This window comes from Hirundo rustica, chromosome 8 (genome assembly GCF_015227805.2).
Source record: "Hirundo rustica isolate bHirRus1 chromosome 8, bHirRus1.pri.v3, whole genome shotgun sequence".
Classification (NCBI taxonomy): Eukaryota; Metazoa; Chordata; class Aves; order Passeriformes; family Hirundinidae; genus Hirundo; species Hirundo rustica.
This window is the reverse complement of record NC_053457.1, coordinates 35,472,177-35,489,916: the sequence shown is the minus strand read 5'-3', so window position 1 is coordinate 35,489,916 and position 17,740 is coordinate 35,472,177. Positions and strand designations below refer to the sequence as shown.

At 58.5% G+C, this 17,740-nt stretch overlaps 1 protein-coding gene across 2 annotated transcripts; it reads right to left on the bottom strand.

Moving 5' to 3' along the window:
* Nucleotides 1–2,351: 2,351 nt before the first annotated feature.
* On the bottom strand, nt 2,352–17,477 carry DPYSL4 (dihydropyrimidinase like 4). 2 transcript variants are annotated; one of them, XM_058421483.1, is made up of 14 exons: nt 17,187–17,477; nt 14,707–14,795; nt 14,240–14,424; nt 12,627–12,791; nt 10,630–10,691; nt 10,456–10,536; nt 8,306–8,374; nt 8,100–8,220; nt 7,298–7,454; nt 6,961–7,102; nt 5,808–5,978; nt 4,972–5,151; nt 3,805–3,976; nt 2,352–3,215 (listed from the first exon to the last, which is right to left on the bottom strand). In XM_058421483.1, exons 1-14 carry the CDS (start codon nt 17,475–17,477, stop codon nt 3,124–3,126), a joined length of 1,977 nt encoding a protein of 658 aa, XP_058277466.1. In that variant the 3' UTR covers nt 2,352–3,123. The 2 variants fall into 2 exon arrangements, with proteins under 2 accessions (XP_058277466.1, XP_039926745.1); XM_040070811.1 differs by lacking the exon at nt 17,187–17,477 and adding an exon at nt 16,406–16,465.
* Between the last annotated feature and the right edge of the window lie 263 nt (nt 17,478–17,740).

The following is a 17,740-nucleotide window of genomic DNA, read 5'->3' as shown; positions in this document are numbered from 1 at the left end:
AACTGGAATTTGCCAGGGACAAGCAGGGAATGACCCTCCCAGGGTCATCAATCAGCTTTGTCTCTCTTACCTGCTGCGATTGATCCTGCTGATGATCAAGGTGCTGGACTGAGGGAAATCACAGCACCATGGAATTCCAGAATGGTCAGCGTGACATGGGACATTAAAGCTCGTTCCACCCTGCCATGGGCAGAGACACCTTCCACTGTCCCAGAGTGCTCCAAGACCCGGCTGAAGCAAGTGTCCAGCCTGGCCTTGGACCCTGCCAGGGATCCAGGAGCAGCCACAGCTTCTCTGGGCACCCTGTGCCAGGGCCTGCCTACCCTCCCAGGGAACAATTCCTGTCCAAATCCCACCTGACCCCACCCTGTGAAAGTGGAAAGCCATGCAAAATAAAAATAAAATATACAGTGAGTATGGAAAGCCATGGAAAAGCACAGGGATAGTTTAGTGCCTGCCTGTTTGCTCCTTGGGGAACACTGCTGTCCTGCAGGGAACCCAGGGGTCTGTCCCTCAGGAGCACTGCTGTCCTGCAGGGAATCCAGGGGTCTGTCCCTAAGGAGCACTGCTGTCCTGCAGGGAACCCAGGGGTCTGTCCCTAAGGAGCACTGCTGTTCTGCAGGGAACCCAGGGGTCTGTCCCTCAGGAGCACTGCTGTCCTGCAGGGAATCCAGGGGTCTGTCCCTAAGGAGCACTGCTGTCCTGCAGGGAACCCAGGGGTCTGTCCCTAAGGAGCACTGCTGTCCTGCAGGGAATCCAGGGGTCTGTCCCTAAGGAGCACTGCTGTCCTGCAGGGAACCCAGGGGTCTGTCCCTAAGGAGCACTGCTGTCCTGCAGGGAACCCAGGGGTCTGTCCCCACTCCAGGCACAAGTGTGGGGACTTGGGGCTGCTCCATGGCGGTGCTGCAGAGCCAGGGATGCGCAGTCAAGGGCACGGAGCGTCTCCTCGGAGTCCCTGACCCAGAGCCTGCAGGAAAGCTGTCCGAAGGAATTAGGGCCACGGAGCGTGTAGGTGCCATGGGGGGATGTTTCCTGGAGGCTCTGGCTCCATTAGCAGGCGGCTGCGGGACTCAGCTCAGCCTCTCCTGGCACCGGGAGAGCTGCAGAGACGCTGCTGGCTCTGATCCCCGCATTAGGAGGAGGCTGGGGCAGCTGTGCTGGCTCTGACAGCTCCCTGACAGAGGGAATAAACGCAAACCCTCCCTCCGTCAGGGAAGGGCTGGCAGGGTTTGAGCCTTGGGCTGGCACAGAGCGTGGAGGGACCTAACCTGGGCGATGTGGGAGATGGAACAGTGTCTCTGCTGGGCCCTCACTGGCCCAGGGGCCTGGCAACAACCAGGCCAGCTGTGGGAAAAGGGACATTTACAGCACAGGGACCTCAGAACTTCTTTTGCCAAGTGTTTACAAGCTGGAGGTGTTGGGGTGTCCCTGTCACCCCATGGATGTTGGGCTGATGGGTCACTGCCATCAGACCATGACTTCTATCTTTCCCATTCCTTATGAATTTTCCACTGCTCTAATTCAAGCTCTGTTCAGGAAGAAGAGGGATCACAGAATCATAAACAGTTTGGGTTGGAAGGGACCTTAAAGCTCATTTCATTTCATCCCCTGCCATGGCAGGGACACCTTTCACTAGATATTAATTGCCTTGGTGCAATTTCAGGGAAAATCAGAAAATCAACAAATGAAATTATGTTAAAATTAAATATAAACATCCAAACAAATACATTCCCATATGCTTAATGCGGAAATTACTGCAGCATTAAGCTGTGAAATGTAGGTCATACCAAATAATAATAATGCAAAAAAAAAAAAAAAAAAAAAAAAAAAAAAAAAAAAAAAAAAAAATCCCAGCAAAAAATTAAATCCCTCCCTGGTTTACATTTGTGTGTTCATTCCTAATTCATGGATTGTTGGATTGATGGACCTGGAGCTCCCACTCACAGATCCCTGCTTGTGCCATCACAAGTCCTGCTCCCCTTCTCGTGCCTGGCTCAGACAGAGCTGGAGACCCACGCCCGGCAGTGCCCGAGGGAAATCAGTGTGTCACAGATGTGTCAGGACATCTCACTGGAACCAGCGTGGCACAGGGGAAAGCAGCCCCACTCCTGGAGCTGTGGGTGCATCTGCAAACCAAAGGGCAGGCGGCTGCACGGCCCCGAGCACGGCTGAGGAGAAGGGTGGGACTCTGCCCACACATGACGAGCCTCTCCCCCCTCCAAGGGGAGCACAGTAACCTGCAAGTCAGGATGGGATGGTACAAGCCTCACCCAGAAAAACTCAAAGGAAAAAAAGGAAGAAAACAGCAAAATGGACTCAGGTGGATCAACCACTTCCACCATTTCGTGGTTTCCAACCAAGTTTATTCCAAGCAAGGAGCAGACAGGAACGGAAAACCATTCCTGGAGGTACATGCACAGCTCTATGTACACACCTTTAAATATAGTAATTGGGATAGAATAATCTTTATAAAAAAGTGTGTCTCATGCACCTGGCTTCCAAACGAGCCCTGGTATTGGGTATGTTCTTGAAAAACTGTATAAATAATCTTTAAAAAACAAGGCTGAGAGAAGGACACGGGCCCAGGGCACGGCCGGGTCCTGGAGGGCCAGCAGCACTCTGCCCCGGGACACGGGGCTGCACCCGCCCCCGAGCTGCGGCCGCCGAGGGACGGACGGCCCGGGGGTGGCTCCGGGAGCACGGCCAGGGCCGAGGGCTCCGACGGGAAACCACGGGAGTGCCATGGGCTGGACATCCTTTGATGTGAGCGGGCAGCGGATGCTGCTGGAAAAGAGCGTGATCCAGCCAGGATGTGCCTTCATTTCTGCCCCGGCCCCCCGGGGCCCGGCTGGCCCCGCAGCCCTGGGGACGTGGCCGTGCCGCATGCACAGGGAAGGGCTTTCCTAGCAGCTAGCAGAACACTGACAGAGAACCCAACTGGGAGCGCTACCTCGGGGATCACTCTACTTTCTACCTACGAGGGGAGGGCTGGCGCAGCTGACGAGCGCTCGCTCGCTTGTCCTCCTGTGTGAGAGTGGCCCGCCGGCCCCTTGGCGGCAGGATCCGGGAGGGACCGCTGCGGGGACAGCGCCAGGACAGCGCCAGGACAGCCTCAGGACAGCCTCAGGACAGCGAGGTGATGTTGGACCTCCCGCCCGGCGGGGCCATGATCTTCTGCGCCGTGCGCCGGGCAATGTGGTCGTCTGCCTGTGACCCTGGGGAGAGCACAGAGCGGGGCGGTCCCGCTGCTTTAAATGGCACCACAAAACATCTCCTCAGGAAATACTGATAATTTCATTATATGTCTTCTTGGAGACACTATGAGCATAGCACAGTTTGGAATGGCTGTATTTGCCTGAGCTTCTTAATTTTTCATTGTTTCTTTCTGGAAGATTTATAAATGGCTTTCCTATAAATAAATTCTGTAGATAATAAAATGTGGAGACTGGCAACATTTATCAAACAATATGGGACCCCTCTGATCCAACCAGCTAAAAACCCATTATGGAAGTCATTTTAGGGCAGAGCATCGGCTTTCCAAGCTCCCGACAGCTGCTGGGCAGGCTTCTGCAGAGCCAGTGATGCTGAATCACAGCCTGCTCTGGCTCCTGGAAGCAGAGCCCCCGCCAGGCTGTGTGCGTTGACATAAACGCTGTAGAACATTCCAGAGCTTTCTGCGCTGCACTCGGTCCCTTGGCTGCTGCCACAGGACAAACTGCTTTATTGCTGAGTAAAGATGCAGCTGTTATCGCCCAGCCTTGCCCGGGCTCTCCCCCCAGGCCCACCCCCCGGGGCCCCACGTACCGGACAGGCTGAAGCCGGACTGGTGCAGGTTGCGCACGGGCGCGGCCGCGGCTTTGCTGGCGCAGGGCGCGATGCGCGGCGCCGCGCCGGGCGCCACGGCCTTGACGCTGGCCGGCACCTCGTGCACCGGCCCGTCGTACATCCCCCGCGGCACGCCGTGCACCTCGGCCAGCTGCAGGGGGGAGCACAGCGTCAGCCGCCGCCAGGGACGGGCGACGGGCGGGGGAACGGCCTGCAGCTGTGCCAGGGGAGATTCAGGCTGGATACCGGGAACTTTCCGCCCGTGGAAAAGGGCTGCCCAGCCCGGGCACAGCTGCCCAGGGCGGTGGTGGAGTTCCCACCCCTGGAGGGAATTGGAAGCTGTGTGGATGTGGTGCTTGGGGACATGGGCCAGTGGTGGCCTTGGATGTGCTGGGAGAATTATTGGAATCGATGGTCTTAAAATGACTTTCAGCCTGGCCTTGGACACCTCCTGGGATAGGGCATCTACAGCTTCTCTGGATCCCATTCCCACCCTGCAGGGAGCTGGCAGATCCCCATCCTGCCCTCCAGGCACCCCAGACACCCCGAGGCACACCAGAGCCGGGGCTCCTGCCTCTGCAGTTAATTTGGGTTACTGATTCCTGCTCTGCATCCCGTAGGATGCAGAATTACAGTGTCTGCAATAGCACAGGGGAAAGGGAAGGAGGACAGAGCTCTAAGAAGCTCTTTACATATTTGCATGTCTTTGTGTCTCTTTACAAAGCTATGCCAGCACACAGGAGAATTTATTTTACTGTATTTCTAGTACCAATGGTATGTACATCCCTTGTCCTCTAACGGCTGCAGAGCAGACACTGGGAATACAGCAACAGAAACTTCTCTAGCACAGGCAGGAGAGGAATTCCTCCCTCCACCCCAATACAAACAAAAAACCCCTTTTGCTAGAAGTGTTATTTTTGGTTTGTAACATTTTAATAGGCTAATAACACTGTCATTATTAGCTCTAATACTAAGAATTCTTGGTTGAGGTTCCAGGCATTTACACGACAACACACAGAAAGAAATAGCATTAATAATATTCCTGCTGCTGTTGCAGGCTTGCCACCCATCACAGCAGCCCCAATACACTAAAGCAGAGAGATTGTGACCAAAACAAGGGATTATGGCAAATAAAACTCTCCTTACCCTGTTCCTTGCCTTTATCCTTTTATAGACGAAGTCAGGGAATGTCTTCCTAGGGATGAAGCGACCTGAGCCCTGGGTGACACACAGATTTCCATCTTCAAGGACAACTCTTCCCTGACTTATGACCACGGCTGGGACCCCGTGGCACTCGGTGCCTTCAAATATGTTGTACTCCACGTTCTAGAAAAAGCAAACCCTGATATTCAGTGCCTTCAGGATGTAAGAGGAGGCCAAAAATACCCCCAATGCTGTACACTGCTCCTCAGAACTAACTAACCCCTCATATTTCAAATAACAAGATTCCAATGGGAAGCAAACTGCAATGGAGAAAATAAACCTTAAAACCAATCATATTAAACTACAGCAATAGTTTAATGATTTTATTAATTTATACTTGTTTTATTTTATTATTTATATATTATTTATGGAATATTTAAGTTATTATATTAAGATTAATACCATTATATATTAAACAATATCAATAGTTTAATACATATTAAACTGTAACTAATGCACAATACAGTTTAGCAATTGCTCAATACTTCAGTTCAACACTTACATTTTTCTAGTCCACAGCAAATACACTGACCTTAAGATTTCCATACCAGATGCCGACTGTCTTGGAGTGGTCTCTCAGTACCAATCCCACCCTTTACAGCAATAAAAGGATATTTTCCTAGTATTTCTAAAAGCACATGCAAGCTCCTTCATCAGTTTACCCACACAGACAACTCCTCCCCTGCTGAATGATCTGATCTTGCTAAGGACATGTGTTGCTTTTCAGATCTCTCCTGGCTCTAAAACCAGCCCCAGAAATGATTTAAAGTATATTTTACCAAATGGTGGGTTTTTGCTGAGATGATTTTCGTAGCCTTGGGGTTCCACAGCACCAGGTCTGCGTCGGAGCCCACAGCCACGCGCCCCTTCCTGGGGTAGCAGTTGAAGATCTTGGCAGCGTTGGTGCTGGTCACCGCTACGAAATCGTTCTCATCCATCTTCCCGGGGACCTGGGGAGGGCATGAGGAAACATCGCCATGGACACGGCCCCGTGCCCGCTGTGGGCACGGTCCCTCCCCACGGCCAGGCCTGGGTGCCCCACTGCTGCCCCCACCCCCGTGCCCATGTGGGCGAGGGTCTGCACTGCCACAGGGCTGCGGTTACAGGGGAAGGGGCATGTGAGGATGAGCCTGGTCCCTGTGGGATAAAGGATACGAGAGACACGGTTTATTTTCCTTGGACTCCAAAGGCTGAGGTTCCTGAAAAACAAGACCTTCACGGGTTGGCACAGGCATCTCAGGATCACTGAAGAGGGTTAAGGGCAGCCCAGTGAAGAAAGACTGGAAGTGATCCTAACTAGTGCTATCTATCATCTTCACTTGTCATCTTCAGAGAAGTTCTATTTCTCTTTGAACAAGGCTCACCTAAGAGAGGTTTCAGGGTGGCTTGGCTCCCGAGCTCCTGCAGTCTGCACAGGGACATCTGCTCTGTGAGATGGGGATAGAGCCCCAGGGATGCTGCTGGCAGGGAAGCGTGCGCTGGGGTGCAGGGACACGAGCTGATCCCACCCTCAGGTCACAGCCCTGCTGCCAGGCAGACACTGAGTGACACGGAGAATTGTCCCCCCTGGTGGGGCCTGGGGTGACCAGGCAGTTGGAAGCATGGCTCCAGCCATGTCCCACGGGACAGACACCCTCTCCCCAAGCACCTCCCCAGGCCTCTGGTGAGCACGAGGGACAGGAACCTCACCACCCTTGGGAGCAAGTGCTGGAGAGGCTCCCCGGTAACAGGGAGTGGAGGATGGTGCTACACAGCGGCCTTTGAAGGCGCCGTGCAGGCATTCGTGTGTCTCAGTCTGTCGTTAGCAGCTCTCTGAAGCTGCAGCGGTGTCTAGACAGCGTCAGCCCCGTGGCTTGTCTGAATTAAGGCGGCTGTGACAGCCTGGAGCGCAGCTCACTGTGCTCCCATCCCACCCCAGGCTGCAGCACCTACCACACACTTTTCCCACACCATGGCCATGCGCTCCTCGATGCCGTTGGTGCCCTCGGGGATGAGGGTGAAGTTGTCCTTGCCCACGGCCTTCTGTGCGGTGGTGAAGGTGCAGTGGGCACTGCCGGTGACCTGCAGGTCCCCGCTGGGGAAGGGCAGGGCAGGGCTCAGGGAGGGGGCACTGCTGGCACCCCCGGGCCGGCAAAGCCCCCCTGGTGGGGCAGACCACGGGGGCACCGATGGCCCGTGGGCTTTGGCCCCTCGGGCGCTGCCGGGGGCAGCCGGGGGTGGGACGCAGACAGGACAGGTGTGCCCAGGTGCCCGTGTGACACGGACCCACCTGGACAGCAGAGTGCTCAGGTGATCCGGCGTGCTGGGGTCGGGGCTGATGGGGGGGGACGTGACGAAGGCGGCGGCTTTGGCCCAGTTTTTGCTCCAGTAGTGGGAGCCGTCGGTGCCCAGGCTGGCGGTGATGGGCTCCCCGTACACCACGGTGCCTGCAGAGCAAAGCGGGCATGAGGCGGGAGCAGGGCACAGACAGGCGCTGCCGTAACCACACACGACAGCTCCGCTTCGTTCGGCACTCCCAGCGCTTCAGACTCTCTCTAATCCTTTAGATTATCTCAGATGACCGGGAGACACTGTCAAAGCAAGTTTGGGATCTGTCTGTCCTCTCCTTAGAGCAGGCACACATTCCTACAAGCTGTCATGCCTTCCTTTAAACCCAGCCTGTGTCTGTCTGGCAGCCACCAGGCTGGGGGAAGCGGTGACTGTGCTTCCCCTTCCACCCTGCTCCCCACAGGGCTGAGCCCAGCCCTTCCCACTCCACCCCAGCCAGATTTTGGAGCTTTCTCCACATCTGTTTTTCATTCAGTTCACACCAAACAATCACAAGTGGATTATTCCCCTTTCTCAGCTGTGTCTGCCAGGATGGAAGTGTCAGTTTCCAACACATCCCTTCCAATCTCCCCAGCTCCAAGCAATTAGCTCCAGTACACCCTAGCACAGAAACCTGCAGGAGCCTCAGCGCCCTGAGAGTGTGGAGGAGCTCAGGAGATAAGGACTTCTCGGAGCTCCCAGCTAGAATGAGATTGCTGGCTGGATCCAGAGCTTCAGTGAGTGCCTGTGCAGTCAGCTGTTACCTTTCCTCTTTGCCTGAGCCAGGACGTCTGCAGCAGCCCTGCTCATGACCTTGGTGACGTAGAGGGGGCAGTTGGCCTGCCTGGCGATGGTGATGGCTCGGAACACGGCCTCTGCCTCCACCTGCAGACACAAGAACACGACACGGGTGTCCCAGCCCCTCTGCAGGTGGGGGCCCGGAGCGCGGCGCGAGGGCCGGCGGCGTTACCTCCTCGGGGCGGCTGAGGACGTGCCCCTCCGGCCCCGTAATCCCCAGCTCCAGCAGCTTCTTCTGCTCCTGGGGGGACGAGGAGGGAGGAGAGAGCAGTCAGTGCTGGGCACAGCCCGCTGGAGCACCCTGGGACACGGCACGCCTCGACCAGAGCCACCCGAGGGCAAGTCACGAGCCCACCCCAGCAGGTGGGTCACGGACACTCCGCTGGGACATCCACTCACTGACCGCGGGGCCACTTCCCACAGACCTGGCCTGTGCTGCAGAAATGCTCCTGCGTGGGAGCTGCTGTCTCCCAGCAGCACCTCTGGAGCCTCCCGCCCCTGAAAGGCACAGTTCTGGAGGAGGGGACCCACACCCACTGCAGCTCACAGCGAGGCTGCCCCAGCCCTGGTGCTACAGCAAAGGGAGAGGGGCTCCCCACCAGCTGAGCCTGCTGGAGCTGCCCAGGAGCCCCTGGAGGAGGCAGGGACGGGCACAGGGATGGGAGACTGTCACTGGGGTGCAGCCAGTGCCACCTCTCCTGCACTGCTGTCCCTTTGCACTTCCCCACGTGGCACGGAGGAAAGGGAATTCGCGGTGACAGAGGCTGAGATGGGCTCTGGGATGTCCCGGGTCACTCATGCGGCATCTGAATGCAGATGTCCAGCACACACCTCAGCCTGTCCCCTCTGCGCTGCTCTGTACCATGTCACCTCCCAGTCAGACCTCCAACACCACCGAGCAGATCCCACAGGATCCTTTACAGGACCCTGCTCTTAGAGCGTGCTTATTTCTCTGTATTCCTGTCACAGATCTCCTCCAAGTTTGTCCCCAGGGCTCAAGTGTCACCACGCTGGCAGCTTACAGAAACACTGCTGCAGCTCTGAGCTGCCTGGGGTCATTTATGCTCCACAGCCAGCTGAGGAACAGGTTTCCAGAAGAAATCCCAGGAGGGGGGAATTAGCCTCTATCCTGTTTGTTCAAATAAACCCATTTGAAGGATTGGATCTGGCTTTCAGCTCAGCCCTCCTCCCACACCAGACTGAGTGCTGGCGTGACCGTGAGCTAAAGGAACTGTCAGTCTAACTGCACTTTGTGTATCTGACTGAGGCTGGAGCCAACACTGTCTTTTCTACAAGGAAAAGGAAAAATAAGGCCCATGAGCAGAGGCTGCGACACCAAGGAATTCCCAAGTGCTGATGGTGGAGTTAAATACTGCCAATGTCATGGACAGTACTGTAAAACTTCAAACCTCCTGATTTTTTCAAGTAATCCATTTCCTAAACACGACAGATAATGGGAAAAAGCATTGCTTAAGGCAGTCAGTTATCCCTTAGGAACCCCCAAAGTGCTTTTTGGGAACCCAAGCACAGGTGGAGATCCGTGAGGACACTGATGATTCCACAGGACACCCCGATCCTCTTGCACATTGCTCTGCCTGCACACGCTGCTACACAGGGCGCCGTTCCCTCCAAGGCTTTGGGGCACCAGCTCCCTGGGCAGGGGCAGGGGAAGGGGCAGGGCAGGGACAGAGGCAGGGCAGGACAGGGGCAGGGCAGGGGCAGGGGCAGGGGCAGGACAGGGGCAGGGGCAGGGGCAGGGGCAGGGCCAGGGGCAGGGCAGGGCAGGGGCAGGGGCAGGGCAGGGGAAGGGGCAGGGGCAGGGGCAGGGGCAGGGGCAGGGGAAGGGGCAGGGCAGGGGCAGGGAAGGGGCAGGGCAGGGACAGAGGCAGGGCAGGACAGGGGCAGGGCAGGGGCAGGGGAAGGGGCAGGACAGGGGCAGGGGCAGGGCCAGGGGCAGGGCAGGGCAGGGGCAGGGGCAGGGGCAGGGGCAGGGGCAGGGGCAGGGGCAGGGCAGGGACAGAGGCAGGGCAGGGCAGGGGCAGGGCAGGGGCAGGGCAGGGGCAGGACAGGGGCAGGGGCAGGGGCAGGGGCAGGGGCAGGGGCAGGGCAGGGGCAGGGGCAGGGCCAGGGGCAGGGCAGGGGCAGGGGCAGGGGAAGAGCAGGGGCAGGGGTGGGGCAGGGGCAGGGGCAGGACAGGGGCAGGGGCAGGGGCAGGGGAAGGGCAGGGCAGGGGCAGGGGAAGGGGCAGGGCAGGACAGGGCTGGGAATCTCCTCCCCAGGGCCCCGGTCACCCCTGGGTCTCAGGGGCCACGAACACGGTACCTCCTCGATGATGTCTCCGTTCTCCGCGTGCACTTGGGCGATGGCCCCCAGGTCCCGAATGATGCAGAAGATCTCGTACATCTGCCAAGACACGGCGCGTGCCGGGGTCAGCCCCGTCGCCACCCACCTGGGTCAAGGTGAGCTGCGGCTTTCCCTGCATTCCCCGTGTCCTACCTGGCCATCGGTGCACTGCAGCTTGTCCTTGTAAGCCATGAACACCAGGAAGGAGTTCACACCTTGAAAAAGAAAACGACACGTGTGGCTTTGTCCCTCGGAGAACTGGCTGCCCTGGCGTGGGCTGGGCAGGGGGGCTGAACCAGGGGCTTGTGCTGCTGAGGGTTACACTGGAAGCAAAGCAAAGCCAAGGGCGGATGGGGGAAATGTCCCCACAAGCACTGACCCCAAAGCTGGAAGAAAATAACCCCCTACTTTGTGGTGCACCTGAACCAAAATATGCAAACCCTGTGGTCCATGTTTGGGGTTTGGAGCCCTCTGTGACTGGGTCCAAATGCACACTCAGTGCCTCACTCCCAGGCTGGTTTTCCTCCAGGGGTGGCTTCAGCCTATGGCTTATCCTCAATTTTGGGACAAGGGATGGAGGGACAGGACACAGGGAATGGCTCCCACTGCCAGAGGGCAGGGATGGATGGGAGATTGGGAAGGAATTGATCCCTGGGAGCGTGTTGAGGCCCTGGCACAGGGTGCCCAGAGCAGCTGTGGCTGCCCCTGGATCCCTGGCAGTGCCCGAAGCCAGGTTGGACACTGGGGCTGGAGCAGCCTGGGAGAGTGGGAGGTGTCCCTGCCACGGCAGGGGATGGGATCAGGTCCTTTCCAATCCTAACCATTCCATGGTTCTATGACTTGCTGCTGTATTTTGTATGGATAGAGGCAATAATCAATACCAAACCATGATCCGATTACAGCTGTGTTTCATACCTGTTCCAAGGAACAGCTCCATTACCCCAGCCACCCTGCATTTTAATAGGAAATTCACTGTGAATTTCTATGGTAATTGGCCAATTAAAGCCTTGCTTGCAAGACTACAAATTACTACATTTAGCTCTGCATTAGCATATCTGAAGGAAAATGTAGTTCCAAACATGGCAATAGTTATTAATGAATGCAAGGAACCCTGCTTCATGGTCTACTTTCCTGCTTTCCAGTGAGCCCTGTCCCACGGATACCTCGGGATGGAGAGGAGTTACAGGGACAAGAGAATCACTACGGAATGCTTAAAGCTAAGTTTCCTTCTCTAAGCCCTGTCTTGGAGGTTTTTATTTCAGTGTTTTTTTCTGTACATCTGGCAGCCCATGTCAGGGTGGCCAAGCCTATCCCTTTATTTTCCAGAATCCCTTTCCATGACCTGGCTGCCAATTGCCCAAAGAAGAGAGCACAGATCCAGATGTTATGGAACTTGGTGCCAGTGTCCCCATCCACAGCTCTCTCCTGGATGGCCAAGGATGGTCCCAGCTCCAGGGGAAGGAGCGTGGCCTCCTGTGCGTGTCCCTGCAGCGCTGGGTGCCCGGGGCAGCAGCGCTGTCACCGCTCCCTTGGGGCCCTGCAGTGACCCCAACGCCGCTGGGGTCCCTCTGCCCCTCCCTTGCTGGAACCCTGGGCACTGGGAATTCCAGGCTTTCTGTGCTGCCAGGCTCTGACCCCCTGGCAAATATTGCATTTGACCTGAGGCCGTGGAAAAGGCTCCAAAATGGAGTGACAGCGCTGGGATAGGGGGTGTGGGGTTTGGATAGGAGTGTGTGATGTCACAGGGTGCAAAACTGAGAGTTTAAGGTCTTTGTATACAGTAACATAGATAAGGAAGGATGGAGGATTTAGGGTGTTGGCTGAGTTCTTCTTCTTTTACCTTCTTCTTGGGTCTGGGTGGTGTATTGTAACTGGGTAAGAAAATCTGCATTGCAGACCATGGGTGTTTGGTTATTGGGTTAAAAATAAAGATAATCTAGGTGTCATTTCAGAATTGGACAGTTTGTACTTTAAAGACCTTGGAAAGAATTAGAGACAGAGGCATTTTCTACTTTGTTAGCTAGAACTCAGAGCTTGTGAGACTGTGACATAGATAAGAATTCATAAATATCTGAGTCGAACACAAACTGCGCCCCTCGAGTATTAATCCCGGCTCCAACAGGAGAAAGGAAGATAACAAACCCACATACCCTTGTCCTTGACCAGGGCCTCCAGCTCCTCCCGCAGGCTCTCGTGCCAGCGCGGGATGTCCACGCTCAGGCCGTAGTCGCAGCAGGCCTGGCCGTCAGCGTGGCCGCGCCACTGCTCGTAGGCGGCCAGGAGACTGCTGCCCGCGTCCGGGAACACGTGGTCAACTGCGGGGACACGGCGGGGTGTGAGGGACGGGGACACAAGGCTGGGCACTGCATCCCTGACAGGGACATGGCTGGGCACTGCATTCCTGACAGGGACACAGCTGGGCACTATGGGGTGTGAGGGACGGGGACACACGGCCGGGCACTGCGGGGTGTGAGGGACAGGGACACGGCTGTGCACTATGGGGTGTGAGGGACAGGGACACACGGCCGGGCACTGCGGGGTGTGAGGGACAGGGACATGGCTGGGCACTGCATCCCTGACAGGGACATGACTGGGCACTGTGGGGTGTGAGGGACGGGGACACGGCTGGGCACTGCGGGGTGTGAGGGACAGGGACACGGCTGGGCACTGTGGGGTGTGAGGGACAGGGACACGGCTGGGCACTGCGGGGTGTGAGGGACGGGGACACGGCTGGGCACTGCATTCCTGACAGGGACACACGGCTGGGCACTGTGGGGTGTGAGGGACAGGGACATGGCTGGGCACTGCATCCCTGACAGGGACACACGGCCGGGCACTGCGGGGTGTGAGGGACAGGGACACACGGCTGGGCACTGTGGGGTGTGAGGGACAGGGACACACGGCTGGGCACTGCATCCCTGACAGGGACACGGCTGGGCACTGCGGGGTGTGAGGGACAGGGACACACAGCTGGGCACTGCGGGGTGTGAGGGACGGGGACACACGGCTGGGCACTGTGTGGTGTGAGGGACGGGGACACAGCCAGGCACCACGGCCCTGCCGGACACCTGCTGCTCTGGGAATGGACATTGCAGTGCCAGCTCATCTCACAGCGCTGCTTAGAGACCACGGGTAGCGGATCTCCCAAAGTGATACCAATGGGAGAAGCAAAGCCCAAGTTGTGGGTTTTTCATCTTTTTCTCAGCAGGCACAGCACCGTGAGTGGCTGGTGATGATTCTGCTCTGGGGCATTTCCCGTGGGCAGCACCCAGGGCCCGTCACTCCCCTCAGCACTGGCTGTGGGCTCGGGGGCAGCTGTGCCAGGACTGTTGAGGCCGGTCCTGCAGTCCCACACTACAGTGGGGATGGAATAGGAGCAAAGCAGAGAGCAAAATTATTTTACATTAACACAAAAATGGAGTCTGTGCTTAAAGATGAGAAGCTCAAAAACCCCTCACACTTGCAAAGCTGTTAAAAACATATCAAAAGGTGTTTAAAGTGTTCTTCTGTTTTGCTCTCTGATGGGGTGAGGCAGGAGCAGGCACATATTTTAAATATACGTGTGTATTTTTAATATCCACGTGCAGCAAGGGAAGGAGGTTCTGCCCAGAGCACAACACCTTCGATTAGCTTAGCGATGTTTTGATCTGCCCACCAGAAACTGACATTTCCGTGCTACGGAGGTAAATAAACACCCCCGCAGTGACTGCAGGCCTGGGGTGCTTTGTCAGGAAACCCAGCAGCCCCTCGGGACCCCTCTTACTGATCATGGTGGTGCCTCCCGCCAGCGCTGCCTTGGTGCCCTGGAAGAAGCCGTCGGCCGAGCTGATGCCCGTGGCGGGCGCCTGCAGCCGCGTGTGCACGTCGATGCCCCCCGGCATCACCAGCTGCCCGCGGGCATCGATGGTCCTCGCGCCGCCGGGGACCAGCAGGTTCTCTCCGATTTGTCTGCCAGGGAAAACAACATCTCCTCTTAACTGGCAACGACTTTGGAGTGAGGATGACAAAACAACCTCTGCCGCTCCTCCCCAGGCTGCCAGCGCTCTGCAAGTCTTTCCAGCTGCAGAACTGCACCAGTGTTCCTCCTTCTTGACGCTACTCTAACATGCTGCCTTTATTTTTCCAAAATGTTTTCAAGAAAAAAAAATTATGGGAAGGAGCCTTGTCCAAATCCCAAGGCACTGTATCATTCTAAGAAATTACATTAGCAAATATAAATTTTTAACTTACTTTATTAAGCCATCTTCCACATAAACGTCTGCATAAAATGACTGATCATCGTTGACAATTTTTCCTCCTTTGATTAGAATCTGGTCACTCTAATGGGAAAAAAGCCACAGATTTTTAAAAATTCTTTTGTTTGGATTCTACTTTACTCATTCCAAGCTTTAAGTAAGTCTAGGTTTAATGTTTTCCCTCCAATCATTCAAGTCCAGGGACTGTCCAGACTATTCTACACCTACATTTGAGAGGGGAACCGTATGAAATTGTCACTTGGAGGAGCACAGCTCTCTGAAGGGTGGCAGGAGCCAGGGGTGCAGCGCTGAGCCTGGCAGCCCTGGGCACCGCCGGCGCCGAGGGCTGAGCCGTGTTCCTGCCTCCGCCCTCAGCTCTCAGTGCATCTCATTAACCTGGTAATTTATTGCCATTCATTTGTTTTCACAGTCAGAGGCAGATAAAGCCTCGAGGACTTGCCTCACTTCAAAGCCAGACACTGTCACAGTTCTCAGATTTGCAGAAATCTTCACCCAGAATCTTTAACTAGAAAAATTAAGAAGCAGCAGCACTGATGTCTGTGTGGAGCTGCAACCTAATTTCAGAGGATTCCTTTCCTGCTCTCTGGTGTTGCTTGAAAAATTATATCCAGTGCTGAAATGGGCAACACAAAGAGCACGGCCTGGGCACAAAACCAGCCGAGGGACGCCTGAGCACGTGGCAGCACAGCCCGGAGATGCTGCACCACAAAGAGACGGGTCCAGAGGCAAAACCGCCTTGAAACATTTTGGGGCTTGCTTAAAAGAGCATCGCTGGCATATAGAAGGAAAATTAAAGAACCGCATTCCTTTTTTCCTTTTTTTTCCCTTTTGAACTATCAAGGATTTATTGTCTTTATTGTTTCCCCTCGTCCCGTAACATCAATCAAAGGAAGCCTCAGTGTTGCTGCCCCATGGGGGAGCCGGACGGCCCCTCCCCTTGTGGGGCCCATCTTCACCCCATCCCCGTCCTCACCCCATTCCTGTCTTTACCCCATTCCCGTCTTCACCCCATCCCCACCCTTGTCCTCACCCCATCCCCACAGCCAGGATCCGCTCCCGCAGCCCGGTACCGCGGCTGGTCCCCGGCTCCTGCACCCACCGGGCTTTTCCCGGGGGAGCTGTGCCACGAGCCCGCAAGAGGAGAAAAAACAAAACACAAGGCATCGCAATCGAGGGATTTGTCCCGACTCCTGCCGGGAAGCGGCGGCGCCGGGAGGAGGGAATCCCCTCCCACGCGGCGCGGCCGGGGAGCTCCGGCGCGGGCGGCAGCGCCGGGGGAGCGCCGGGGAGCGGGCGGAGGCTGCCAGAGGCTGGCACAGAGCCCGGCCCGGCCCGCGATGGAAGCGCTCCGGAGCGCACGGGGCAGCCCCCGGCCGCGCAGCGGAGCCCGCCCGCCTTTGTCCCCCCGGGCGGCCCCGGGACAAAGCGCCGGCACCGCCGGGCTCCGGCCGGGCCGCGCAACAAAGGAGCGCGGCGGGGAGGCTGCGCGGAGAGAGAGAGGGGTTCGGCCCCGCGGGCACCGGCACCGCCGGGCGAGCGCCCCGGGGCGAGCAGGAGCCCGGGCTCCCCCCGGCCGTGCGAGACCGCCCGCCCCGCTCCATCTCCGCCGGCCCGAGCGAGCCCCGGCCCCGGCCCGCGGCCCCCGCCGCCCTCGCCCCTCGGGGAGCCCTCACCGTGCCGCGGGTCCCGCTCCTCCTGCCCGGGTGCGACATCGCCGCCGCCTCCGCCGCCGTGTGCGGGGCTGCGCGCGTCCCCGCGCCCGCCGCCGCGCGCCCCCGCCTGCGTGCGCGCCCCCGCCCGCCCCGCCGCGCGCCCGGGCCGCGGACACGGACGGAGCGGGGGAAGCGAGCGGGGCCGCGCCGCTGCAGCCGTGTCCCGAGAGAAAAGCGGCCCCTCGAGCCCCCGGACCGTGCCCGGCTCGAACCCGCACCGCTGGGGCCGGCCCAGCGCCCGCTCCCGGCACGGGACGGGATGGATCGGGACAGGAGGGATGGGACGGGGCGGCAGGAGGACAGCGGGACGGGACGGGATGGATCGGGACAGGAGGGGTGGGACGGGGCGGCAGGAGGACAGCGGGACGGGACGGGATGGATCGGGACGGGACGGGACGGGGCGGCAGGAGGACAGCGGGACGGGACGGGATGGATCGGGACAGGAGGGGTGGGACGGGGCGGCAGGAGGACAGCCGGACGGGTCGGGATGGATCGGGACGGGGCGGCAGGAGGACAGCCGGACGGGACGGGATGGATCGGGACGGGGCGGCAGGAGGACAGCCGGACGGGACGGGATGGATCGGGACGGGGCGGCAGGAGGACAGCCGGACGGGTCGGGATGGATCGGGACGGGGCGGCAGGGGGACAGCCGGACGGGTCCCCGCTCGCCCTCCCGGCGCGGTCACGGCCAGGCCGGCTCCCCGAGGCTTCCCCGGCCGCTGTCGCGGCTCAGTCCCGTTACCTGCCGGCAGCCGTCGGGCAGCGCAGCCGGAGCCGCGGCTCTCGGGGGCAGCGCGGCCGCGCCGGGACTGGGACCGGGGTCGGGGCTCGGTCCCGGGTGGGTGTCGCGGCGGTGCGCCCCGACGGGTGTTGCGGTTCCGGAGGCAGCGAGCGAGGAGAAGTTCAGCGTCTTGTTGTCGAAGGCGTCCTCCACGCTGCAGAACATCCCGCCGCGCTTCTGCCGCGGCCGCGGGCTGCCCGCACCCAGCCCCGCAAAGCAGGCGGGCAGAGCCTCCTCCTGCCGCCCCGACATGGGCCCGGCACCGCCGCGCTGCCGCAGCCGCTCGCCCCGCGGACGAGAGCCCGGCGCCGCGTTAAGAGCCGCCCAGGGACCCCCCGCCCCTCCCGGTGCCCATCCGCCCGTGACCGTCCCCACGTACGGCCGGGAGGTGACATCTCCCAGCGTCTGTGATGGCAGAGACAGCGCGGGGTTGGCTGCCCCGGGGATCGGGGAACGCCCCCCTGGAGCCCTCCCGGTGGCCCCTGTCACAGCCCAGCGTCCCCATCCCCTCAACC